Source organism: Labeo rohita, chromosome 23 (assembly GCF_022985175.1).
Source record: "Labeo rohita strain BAU-BD-2019 chromosome 23, IGBB_LRoh.1.0, whole genome shotgun sequence".
Lineage (NCBI taxonomy): Eukaryota > Metazoa > Chordata > Actinopteri > Cypriniformes > Cyprinidae > Labeo > Labeo rohita.
The window spans coordinates 15,147,337-15,160,575 of NC_066891.1; the positions used below are offsets into that span (position 1 = coordinate 15,147,337).

At 36.8% G+C, this 13,239-nt stretch overlaps 1 protein-coding gene across 1 annotated transcript in view; it reads right to left on the bottom strand.

The window, feature by feature from the left end:
- The window catches only part of erbb3b (erb-b2 receptor tyrosine kinase 3b), a 34,227-nt gene that overhangs the window by 16,917 nt on the left and 4,071 nt on the right, over positions 1-13,239 (bottom strand). The window contains exons 2-7 of the mRNA XM_051096742.1: positions 6,055-6,206; positions 5,797-5,977; positions 4,727-4,852; positions 762-824; positions 466-584; positions 191-332 (exon numbers count right to left, since the gene is read on the bottom strand). Coding sequence (XP_050952699.1) covers positions 191-332; positions 466-584; positions 762-824; positions 4,727-4,852; positions 5,797-5,977; positions 6,055-6,206 — 783 coding nt within the window. The remainder of the gene's footprint in view (positions 1-190; positions 333-465; positions 585-761; positions 825-4,726; positions 4,853-5,796; positions 5,978-6,054; positions 6,207-13,239) is intronic.

The following is a 13,239-nucleotide window of genomic DNA, read 5'->3' on the forward strand; positions in this document are numbered from 1 at the left end:
TCCATTTACAATAATTTACTAACCTATACATCATTTCCAACAGGTTCAAACCAGCTATTTGTAAATTACAATCCTAGATCTTTATCCCCCAAAGCCACCATATCCCCAGAACCGGGTTATTTATTTTCCGGCTCATGCTTTAGTAAAGATTTCTTTTGTGCTAAACTAAGTGTGGTGGCTTGTAACTCACCAGGACATTTGGGTACGCAGATGGATCCGTACTGATACATGGCTTCAGAGTTGGGCTCCAGCTGAAAGGTCTGTCGGTTGTATACCAGAGGCCAAGGGCAGTGAGGGACACAGGCGCCTGAGTGGTTGACATGTCGACAGGCCTGTTGGGGAAGCATCAGTGTCAAAAACTTGAGAAAAGTTTGCTTTGTTTTCACTGTATTTGTCTCCTACAACAGATGTGGCAGATCTTGAGAAATTAAATTAGAGCATAATGGCAATAGTGCTGGTACTCACAAAGCAGTCTGTGTCTCTTGGTCCAATGCAGCCTCCAGCACACTCTGTGTGGCAGCACTCATTAGGGTTGGTCCCAAAACAGTGACCATGACACTGAGGCGCACACACTGTTTTTGTCACTGAAACACAGACAAAATGCCTTAGTATAGCTGTGTATGACAGCAGGACAGTTATTAAATAATACAAACTGTCCAAAGTTTCACACAAGATACACAATAATTCAAAAGTATGAGGTCACTATGATTTAAAAAAAAAAAAAAAAAGAAATGAGAGAATTTTGAATCTCAGTTACTCACATTTCTGGCACTGATCTTTATGTGGACCCCAGCAGAACTCTCCGCATGCAGAATCACAGGATCCTATGAGACACACAGAGAGGTTGAAGACCCAAACAAATTAAATTAAACGGGTTGTTGCACATTTCTTCATCATTTAGTTTTGACCCAGCATTTAATCTCTTCTCTTGCTTTTCTTTCAAAACAATTGTTTACATTGACAATACTGGCATTTAAAGGCATAGTTCACCCAAAAATGAAAATTCTGTCATTAATTACTCACCCTCATGTTGTTCCAATCCCGTAAAGGCCATTTCACACTGAACGTGAACATTTGGTTTACACTTTTAAATCAAAACTATAGATCCCTATGGGGATGTTTTTTCATCCTGTGCATCGATTTTTTATTTTTTTTTGCAATTACATGTGAGCTTAGATCACGTGCCCAGAGCTGCCACTGTTGCACAAAAGGGTGAGAGTGGTGGCGCTGTTTCAAAACCCATCCAATCTAGAAAAACCCAACACATGGTGAAATTTTACCTTTTTTAGGTTTTGATACCATATGGAAGCTGGCTTCAAGCCCTTTCCAAAACTTCTGTTTACTTCTGTCCATAGCTTGAACGTAAGAAAAGTTATGGCTATCTTAAGTTGACTAATAGGTATGATTTTCCCGGAATGGAATTGTGAGAAAAACTTGTTTGTTTAATGTGAGACAGTTTACACTTTCATTTCACAGGTTTAACAAGAGCTGTCTGTCAGGAGTGCTATACTGCATCATTACCCAAACAGACTAAAGTTATTCTGAAGAGGACAGTTTTCTGTTGTTTATCATGGGGATAGTCTCTGAACTTTTGATCACCCCTTATATGTTTAGACAGCATCAATATTTACCTTGTAGTTTACATTTAGAAAAGCAACCGTAGCGCAACTGTCATCGGCCTTCTCTTTAGTAACTTCATCATCTGATTCTTCATCTCTGGACGTAAAATAGTCCATTATAACATCGTTTAAGGCACTGACATCACCAAGATTGAGCAGACTAAGACAAGTAAGATCGGTTAAGTGAGCAGCTGCAGTACTTCAGACTGCGTTGCTCTCTTGCGCTCCGCCATCTCACGATATTAAAAATTAATTAAAAAAACTTTGCGTGCTTTTTTTTAGTTTAGTTTATGAATCTTTGCGATCACCTTTCCTTATAACGTGGTAGTTAGGAAGTTTAGTGGCTAAACGCGGCTAAATGCGGCTAAAGTAAACAAGATCGTCATTCCACAGAGAGGGGCGGGGCAAGCAGAGCTCATTTGCATTTAAAGGAACAACCCCTTAGAATTAGATGATTTTTGCAGAGCTCATTTTGACAAGGTAAAAAGGGTGTTGTTTTACAAAACCATTGAGAATTTTTAAGAAAGACACAGTCATTTCTGCTTGCTGCAATAAATCACTATTATTCTGCACTAAACAAGAGAATTTTGCCGAGATATTTTCAGAGATGATAGTCAAGATGTTATAGCATAATAATTTAATGAAAACCTAATTTTTAACCAAAAAAAATGACATTCAACCTATTTTTCGAATTTCCTGAAAACGTGCCAGCGCGACATCCGACGGGTTTTCCGAGATCGCATCATATTTGTTTTATCCAGCTCATGGTATTTTTTATGACAGTGAAGGATGTGTATGACAAATGAAGCAGTTGTTGCGTTCAACCAATTTTAAAACATACAAAGAGTGCACGTCTGCCCATTATAGAATAAAAATCCATTTTAGATCTCAATCAGAAGTTATTACAAGCACTCGATGACGGTTTAAAGTGGGTTTTAAGCAAAAATATTAATTATCACATAAATTATCAAATGTAGCTTGATGTTAATTGTACCTCTATTTATTTTTTAAGATAAATAGAGGTACAATGTAGGACGATTCTGAAGTTGGGAAAGAGTATGAGATGGGAGTTTTTTGACATACCCTAACTGTGACATAAAAAAACTGAGTTCACGCAGACCTAGACAAGACGAGATAAGATAGACTAGATAAAACCCTTGTTCCTCAGCTGGGATCGTTTAGAGCCATTTGGAGCTGCATTTAAACTGCATTTCGGAAGTTCAACCTTGGAGAACTTCAAGAAACATAATTTCTTATCGACTTAAGAAAGAAAGACACAAACATCTTGGATGACAAGGGGGTAGGGGTGTGACGAGACACTTATCTCACGAGACGAGACAAGATTTGTAAACTTTTTTAAAGAAAACCTCAATAATGAAATATATAGGGAAAATAGTCTTTTATTCAACTGAAAAAGACAAAATGCAGAAGAAATGCGGGTGCATGTTGAACTTTATGAAATCAAACTTCCATTTTAATTAATTATATGCAGTAATAAACAACATTTAAACAAGAGCTTCGCGATTCTGGATAAATTGAAAATCCCAGTTGTTTTTAATAAATTGGAGACCATGGTTTTTCTCACGATTCTGGAGAAAAAAGATAAACTAAACAAAGTAACGTAATTTACTAGTGGTTCTGACAAACTGTTTATTGTTTAAGTCTTTTAAAAACATATATTCATTTATTGAAAAAAAAAAAAACATTCAATGAAGGAGTCAGTGTCTCACTTCATTAAGACTTGTTTGACTATTGAAATCTCCTGAATGAATGATTCAATGACATACTTTTTTTTAAACAGGCACTTGTCGACCCTTTGATTCATTAACATGGGCAGCGACAAAACGTGCTTCTCACGCTCCACTGACACTCGTGAAACAGTCCTAATAGACATAGCAAAATCGTTGTCATTCAGGAATAAGACTGCGTGGGTGTTTGAATCGTAATCTCGATATTTTAAGGATTAATCATTGTGCAGCTTTAATGTAAACAGCAAAATGTTTTTCAAGGATATCATCACGAGTTCTTGCGAGATTTGACTAGTCTTGCGAGGCACAGTGGATCTCACAAGATCTCATCTCGTCACATCCCTACAAGCAGATAAGTAAATTATCTGTAAATATTTGCTCTGGAAGTGAACTTCTCCTTTAAATCTATATAGGTGATAAATGCATTGTTGGTCAGCGCCACCTAGTGTGCAGGTGTGAATCTGCAAAAGGCAATCAGTTGTTTCACGCTCGGTGTGAAAGCACTTTTCGTCAGCGTTCACCTTGCTTTTTCGCATCATGCCTAGTGTAAAACAGCCTTAAGACCTTCGTTCATCTTCAGAACACAAATTAAGATATTTCTGATGAAATCCGAGGGGTTTCTGACTACATAGACAGCAATGGTACTACCACATTCAAGGCCCAGAAAGGTAGTAAGGACATCATTAAAATAGTCCATGTGACCGTAATTTTTTGAAGCGTTTGTGCGCAAAGAAAACAAAAAAAAACACTTTACTCAATTTATTTTCTTCTGTGTCAATCTCCACCGTGCGTTCACATAAGTACTACAATGCATGTGTGGGGTACTGCTGACGCAGGAGCCGACGTTCTAAGGTAGATCATCCATCTCTCTTACTTTATCGTCTGCATATTTTGGTTCAAACTAAAAATTGCATGTCATCTCGATCTCTGTCGAAATCTTCAGACATGTTTACGAAGACTGTTTTATGTACAGTATGCATCTTCTTTTGCTTGTAAACCTCCTGTGTCAGCAGCACCACACGCATGCGTTGTAGTACTCTTGTGAACGTGCGACAGAGACTGACACAAAAGAGAAGAAATTGTTGAATAAAGTAGTGATTTTTGTTTTCTTTAGGCACAAAGAGTATTCCCGTGGCTTCATAACATTACTGTTGAACCACTAATGTCACATGGACTATTTTATCGATGTCCGTGCTACCTTTCTGGGCCTTGAACGTGCCAAAGCTCTCGGATTTCATCAAAAATATCTTAATTTGTGTTGAGAAGATGAATGATGAATGGTCTTACGTAATGCAGTGACACACACCTATTTCACACTGCCAATCAATAATCACCCAATCAAGGTGTGAATGCACAAACCTCTTTTTCCATTGTTCTGGATCTGGATGCGAGCGTCACTGTCTCTGACAATGTCCTGCCAGTTGATCCATGGAGCATAGCTGAGATTCCTGTTATGGACGATCTGTACTCCTCCTTCCAAGATCTCTGCAGACACAGTGAAGAAAGTCTGATTCATTTAAGGCAGAACATGTGATGTATTAAGGGGGAACAAACACCTGCTTGCACTTGTGCTTCTCTAAAGTATTGTCTCTCAACTGTACTATATTAAGCGTGACAAGCTATTTTAAGTTTCAATTTACTGTCAAGACAGAATTAGAGGGATTGTTCTAGTTCTCGTAAATGTCTCAGAAGATCTGCAAAAAATGTAAGATACTGCTGAGCTAGCACAAAAGACATACAGTGTGTGTCCCTTCAGTGCACATTTTCGTCTCAGATGAGTCTGAACAAGCCAAATGGTACAATTTGAATGATGTGACCTACAAAACACACAGACACTTCTGCCAAAGCTCAAGCTCTTTTGAGCCTGTCTGTATAGCATTCTGCTCTACTGAGTGACAAGGGTGTGCCAGTGCTACACTATGCAAATGTGCCAGATTCCTAAACACTCCTACACATTTCCGCAAATCACTGATGTCAAATCAACTTGTCACATCCATTTGTTTTGAGAAGGTAGCTTTACAAGACACGAGTCATAAATGCTACACAGAAAGGTATGATCGGAGGAAGAATTTATGATTCAAGTGATAAAAGTGATCTCTTCCTTATTGCAAAAGTGATTATTGGATTATGTTAAAAAAATCATGCTTCATTTAGTGTGCTATTTGTTTTTTCATTGTTATCTGCGAAATTTAGCAGTTTCTGAGTGAACTGTTTCAAAATTATTCAAACGCCAACTTTTCAGTGTTCATTTTTTTTTTAGTGTGCGTTTAAAAATGCGCTTTTGTCCTCAAAGTATTTACAACCGATAAGTGGCAGGACATTTTGATGATCCCTAGATTAGTCATTTGGACAAGTTACTAATTTAAGGAAACCCAATGTGACAACTGTCACGTTGACGCTTTTAACACATTTTTACAGTCTCATCTCACCTGTGAGGTTGGTGAGGCCCAGATTTTCAAGGCCACTGTGACTCTCAAAATTATGGAAGACAGAAAGGGCCCATTCCTTCTCATACAGGCTGCTACCACGAATCACTCTGAGCTGGTCAAGTGGCAACCTGCTGAACTGGTTCATAGCAATGAGGATGTAGCCTGTGACCTCTCGGATACTCTGAAAGAAGAAGCATCAGATAAGGATTTTATCTTACTGCCACATCAACCATTATGTATGTCTAAAAATTCTCTTACTCCAAGAAAAGAGAAGTCGAGGTCACTCTCCATCTGTGTGATCTCAAGGTTGCCCATGACGATCTCACATCCGGTGTAGCGCTCTTTCAGGTTGTTGTAGTGTTGTGCAGGTGTGCCTGTGGAGCTCAGAGCATTTTTGGTGCCTGTGCAAACTGGTGGGAAAAGAGAACAATTAGATTTAATTATGCTGTATCATTTGAATAGCAATTTACTGTCACAACTCATATTGTCTTTTTCTTTTAGAGAAATAATACTTTGATTCAGCTGATAAGGAAGTGAACCAGTTTAATACTTTGTGTTTTAAACATTATTGTCATAGTACTACTCAATTGTCTGCATGACTTCTAAGTTTAAATGTATTGCTGTTCATACATTTTCCATTTAGAAACCAAACGGCGAATCAAATTTTCTATAGTAATCAACATATGCTGTCCACAGACTTTTTAAGTAGTAAATAACCCAGAATACTTCTTTGTGATAACCCATTTAAATATATGAGCCATTCTACAGAACTGGTCCAAAGTCAGAGTTGGAAACGTCTTAAAAAATGTGTCTTTTTCCAAAAACTTCGTATGTATGCAAATTGTATAATATTCAAGGTACACATTTCTAGTAATTCTGCAGTTCATTCTCATATTGTATTTCAGAAAGTTTTGGAATATTTGTCCTCTCCCCAAATTTGTCACTACTGAAACACAGTAATCATAATTTAATTAGAAGGGGTTATATTGACCTATTAAGATTTTGCTCCAAAGGTAAATCAATAACAATTACATTTTTACAATATTTCAAGTGTAAGTTAAAAGATTTGTTGTATTTTGAAATTTCATTTGTTAAAAGAATCAAAAAGATAATTTTAAAAACAACAATGGAAAAAAAATACTAAAATTATTTCAATATCATTTTCATAAGTTGAAATTTAGGGGTTAGGGTTTGGGACAGCCACCTCCCAATTAAAATTACACAATAAATGATGATTTAAATATTAAGCTTACGAATATTTTAAATATTATTGTGGGTTTCAACAGATAATAGAAGGATCTTGGTAAACATCTAAGATTAGAATACCTAAATGCTTTTTAAATGTGTTTTTTTTGGTTGTGGGACAGTAGTTTGACGCTGATCATCTTTGTGAATTACTGATCAATTTAATAATCAGTTTGATCATCTATTTATAAATAGCACAAAAATGTATGAGACTGTTCTTGTGAGACCCTCTGTACACAAATATAGCCCTTTTGAAGTGGCCACTTCCACACAAGGCGTCCACTCACAGCGCACACAAAGACTTCATGCAGTGGCTGCAACACAAGGTCATTAACATAATGAGGGCAAGGTCAGAGGTCACCGAGATGCTGCAGGTCAGCATGTAGTACAAGACAACTGAAAGTCCCCAAACAGACTTTAAAGGAAAAGTACATAATAGTTGGAAACAGCTTCAGACATAGATGGAATCTAGGGTTATTAGCCTGAGGTGACAGAGAGACATAACAACTAATGACGATAGAAACATCTCTCTCTCTCTTGCTTTCCCTCCCTTCACCCCAACCATAAAATACACAAGGGTCTCCATGTCTCTTAAGCCGTAACTCTTGCAGTGCATCTGCAGAGAGGCATTACAGAAGACTGTTCATCATGAGCACATTACTTAGCCAGTTCACCCCAAAATGAAAATTCTGTCATTAATTACTCACTCTTATGTCCTGTAAGACCTTTGTTCATCTTCGGAAAAAAAATGTTGAATAAAGTCATTATTTTTGTTTTATTTGCGCACGAAAAGTATTCTCACAGCTTCGTAAAATTACGGTTGAACCACTGATGTGACATGGACTATTTTAACGATGTCCTTACTACCTTTCTGCGCCTTGAACGTGGTAGTTGCGTTGCTGTCTATGTAGGGTCAGAAAGCTCTCGGATTTGATCAAAAATATCTTAATTTGTGTTCCGAAGATGAACGAAGGTCTTACGGGTTTGGAACAACATGAAGGTGAGTGATTGATGGAATTTTAATTTTTGGGTGAACTATCTCCCAAAAAGTGTATCACTTTTTTACACTGTGGCGTTCGAGGTTACCCAGCATGCATTGCAACAGATTTGAAGAGATTTAAGATTCTGGTCTTGTAAGACATGACGATAAACTAATCTCAGCTGTGTTTTAGCTATAGCAAGAATATTCCAGGTTAAATTTAGTAAAACTTGTGTTTTTCATAAAACACAAATTTCGGTAAAAAATGAACAGAGAATATGTCTAAAGAAATACACTGAGAATAGAAGGCCTGATCACACTAAGAAAGATATCTATAAAGATAATTATAACAATAACTAAGCTGCCAACCACATCAACAGACAGAACAACATTTCATACAGCATGTTTTCTTAGCAATAGATGCTATTTACTAGAGCTGTCCTTGACTAAACATTTTTCTGTTTGACTACTAGTCATTCATTTTAAGCATTAGTCGACTATTAGTTGAACGTAAATCATATAAATCATAATAATGCGCCTTTGAATGCCTACATATATTTTTCATGTCTGTAAGACAAGTATACACAGCGTTTCAAAGTTTCATGCTCAAGTTCACAGAGACCAAGACGGCAGAAAGCACATCCTGTTTGCTTTCATTATTTTACAAAAGCACAACGTTTCGTTGTTATTCTGAGTGCACACAAATAAACGTAGAGTCTTTTCAGATTCGAAAGACGTATTACTCTTATCTTTATGAGCAAAAATGACAGAGTATTTTAAGAGCAAGTGATCACACCGGCGCCTCAATCTGTCATACAGTGAGCGCGCTACTATTCAGCTTCAACACTCGGCACAGACACTTCAGTAGTGCAATTTTCCTAGGTCAACATTAGGTTGAGCTGCCATGTAAAATTGCTACTACATCTTTCAGATGAAAAGCCATAAACAGACAGATAGACAGATTTGAACTTGAGGCAACTGCATAAAAAAATAATTGCTAAACGTTTAACTACCTACAGCACTGGAACTGCTGTTTAATGGGCATCTTTAGCAATGCTGTCTAACCCTACCACATGTTGGTGCCAACAAGGTGGGGTCACTCAGCAGCTGAAAAATCAAAAGTTATTCCAATGATATCGTTCCTCTGTGAAGTTATCATTACTGCTGTGGTGTGGACCTAACCATTATCATACAATTAGATTTAGAACAATTACTTTTGTTGTTGTTGTTGTTGTAGTTTTCATTATAATTAGAGTAATTAACAGTTTTATGCTGTAAAAACATAGAAAGAACTTTTGAAAAAAGGTTTAAAAACAGATTTTCTTGGTAACACAAAGATTCTGAAAAAAACATGTGATGTTTGCACTGTTGTTGAAGCACCTGAATTCACAAATTCCTCTGTCAAAATCTTATGTGAGCTATATTTACTGTTGAGCAAGTTTTGCTCTAAAAAGCCAACACAAACTAACCTGAGAAAAGTGCATCAAAGTTTTTTGATTGAATTTAGATTGATTAGATACCGACATGTTTTCTCGGAATCTGAGTCAAACTTGTCCATCACAACACAGATCACAGAGACCCAATTTCTTAACTCAATTTTACAGCATTTGCCTTTGTAGAGCAGTGCAAATCAGCCCTTAGAGGTAGGACGAGCAGGCCACAAATATGTCAAATGGGGCGTGAGTTTAGCTTGGAATATTCCTTTAAGAACAGAAGGACTTGAAAATGACATTGTAAAACAAACACAGCAAGTTCTGGCTGGTGAACCTGCTAGCGTTTGCATTCAATAAACCCATCCATCATAGCATTGCTGTAAAATATTAATTGTGTGCAAAGAACACTCGAGAAGAACGAAAAGAAAGAAAGAAAGACAGAAAGAAAGAAAGAAAGAAAATCTTTAAATGTTGGGAGCTGGCAACTGCCTGAGAGCCAGGAGAGCCTAGTGTACACTGTGGGCGTATTTTGCGAGGGGTTAAACGGTATATTCCCGAGACTGGCAGAGTGTAATGCTCAGCTGCATGTCTGGGGCTTTAGGCTGTATCTGGCTATGAGATCTAGAGAGGCATTATTAATGAACAAAGCACAGTATTGTCACTTAGCTATAAATGTGTGGCTCTGTTAATGTGTAGCTGTGATTGACAGTGGTTCTGTGTGTGTGTGTGTGCAGGGCTGAGATCATACAACCAGACAATAGGATGAGTGTGAGCGTGGTACTCTATCAAGAGGAGGGGGAGTCCGGAGAGGGGGACATAAGGACATAATCTAAGAGTGGCCGCTGTCCTCCACACTGCTCTATTCTATACGTTACTGCATCCCAAAATATATACAACCACACCACTGAGAGACTTTACAACTACAGCAGTCAAACGCACTCGCCTGCCCGTCTGATGGAATGAGGCTGGAGGGGACGAGTTATAGTAGCATGTGTTCTGGGAAAGCATAAAAATGTGCCGCTTACAGGAAGTGCTGTCACATGGGTTTTTCAGTTCTGCATGCATCTGCATGTTTGTCTTAAAGAGCAAATTCACAACGAATGCACTTTAAATGCTGTTATATCTATAAACAGGGCCTTTTATTTTTAGTTTCTGCAATATAAGTTATATATTGGCTCAAGTGGTTTTATCAGTCGAGTTTGAATGTTATCTAGCAGTTTATCGAGAGCATATCGTTATTGAACAATAAAGGTGACTTTTGATTGGTAGCAGCTGATATTAGATATTTATTGACCAATGTTGGATATTTAATTGTAGATGCTCTTCTGTGCATTTTCTTACATTCTTGCATACTGCAGATTTGCATTTCTGAGTGCAAGTATAGGGGTCGACCGATTATGAGTCTGGCCAATTATCATCGCCGATGTTGAGCATTTTTATGGTTTATCGGTATCAGTCATTTCCAAAACCAAAAGAAGTCTTTGTTTTTGTTGGAGTCCTTTTTTTGACATTCATTTTCATTTTTACCCTAGACATATACACTACCAGTCAAACGTTTTTGAACAGTAAGATTTTTAATGTTTCTAAAGAATTCTCTTCTGCTCACCAAGCCTGCATTTATTTGATCCAAACTACAGCAAAGGCAGTAATATTGTGAAATATTATTACTATTTAAAAATAACTGCTTTCGATTTATCTGAAATATAAAGCTTTTGTAACATTATACACTATACCATTCAAAAGGTTGCAGTATTTTTTTATAATAATTTTAATTATAGAAATTAATACTTTTATTGATTGAAAGTGATGCTAAAAACATTTATAATGTTATAAAAAAATTATATTTCAAATAAATGCTGTTCTTCTGAAATTTCTAAATTTTACTGTTTTTGCTGCACTTTGAATCAAAAAAATGCAGGCTTGGTGAGCAGAAGAGAAAAACACTAAAAGTCTTATTGTTCAACAATTTTCTGGTAGTGTATATCGGTTCAAAATATCGGTTATCGGTCTACTTGATCTGTAATAATCTGTATCTGCATCGGTCGACACCTAGTCAGGTACATATGTATTTTTTAACAAAACAATATCAAAACAAAATTAAAATTAATCTGGAAATTGTTCAAACAAAACTTAAATTCATTTTAGTGGCAAATACATAAAAAAGCTTAATTTTGCATGATACAATGTTTCATTAATAGGCATGCATATTCATGTTTACCAACAAAATTCAGTCACAAAAGTGTGTGCAAAATATTGGAAAAAGGCCAAATAGACCATTCATAACTTCATACATGTAAGAAATAAACTGAAGATGTAAAAAAAGAAAGTCTGCATAACATCATGATGTGTAAACCCTCAGTTTACAACCGGGTCAAAACTCTTTTCTTTTTCTTTTTTAATCTAAAAAAATTGAATTATGTGCTTGGCCCATTTGGAAAGTTTGGTTCCTTTACTAAAATATGTTTTTTTTTTAATCTCTTCCAGGTCAAAAAAGACCTGACTGCGTTACAGCAACATTACAGCAGAGATTTAATGGAGAACTCCACCTCCAGAACAACAATTCTAAAAAAAAATAACTTACTCACCCCCTTGTAATCCAACATGTTCACATCTTTCTGTCTTCAGTCGTGAAGAAATTATGTTTTTTGAGGAAAGCATTTCAGGATTTTTCTCCATATAACGGATTTCATTGGTGGATTTGGATTTGATCTGTCATTTTTTTCTGAAAAAAAACAGGCTCTGGGATGCACGTTCACGTACTATTGAATCACATCGAAAGGTCACGCGGAACGTAGGCGGGTCTACAGACCCAGTGTTTACAAAGTGAACGCGCAAAGACTATGAAAGTGCAAGTAAGTCAAACACTGTTTACAAACAAAAAGGTACAACGATGTCGGACGATTCTGATGTTGTAGGAGAAAATGAGTTTTTCGACATACTCTACCTTTTTGAGTCGGAGTACACAGACGATGAACTTATGGTGATTTGAAGACTCATAGTAGTGATGGAAAGTTCGGATCATTTTACCGACTCGGACCTTTGAGTCTCGTTCAGCAAAATAAACGAATCTTTTTTTGAGTCATTTCATTCATTTTAGCAAAATCAGCATCACGTGACAGCCCCATAAGATGAACGAACGATTTAAAAAACCCGAAGACTCCTAACAGGTGAACTAATTCCGGTATAGAACCTAATAGGATGTTGCGCATGTGCGACTGAGTGAATCACTCCCCGAGACGACTCGTTCTTCCCGAGTCACATTAAAGCTTCGTTCAAAATGAACGAATCGTTCAAGAACGAACCGTGAACGCACCCCTGTGCTACATGAGCTTTTGTGCTTAAAAAGTATACAAATTTTTATTTTTTGAAAACAATGACCGATCATTTCGCTAGATAAGACCCTTATTCCTCGTCTGGGATCATTTAGAGCCCTTTGAAGCTGCATTTAAACTACATTTTTGAAGTTCAAATTCAGGGCACCAATAAAGTCCATTATATGCAGAAAAATTCCTCAAAAACCATCATTTCTTTTCGACTGAAGACAGAAAGACATGAACATCTTTGATGATAAGGGGGTGAGTACATTTTTTTTGTAAATTGTTGTTCTGGAAGTGGAGCTCTCCTTTAACTCTTTGAGAGCACTTTTTCTTAAAGAGCATTTTTTAAAGACTTTCCACATTGTTTTGTCATTACATTCTTAAACAGATGGCAAAATCAATAGTTATCCATATATCATATTGTGTATATCACAATATTGTGATGCCTAAATTCTCTTCAGCACCACAA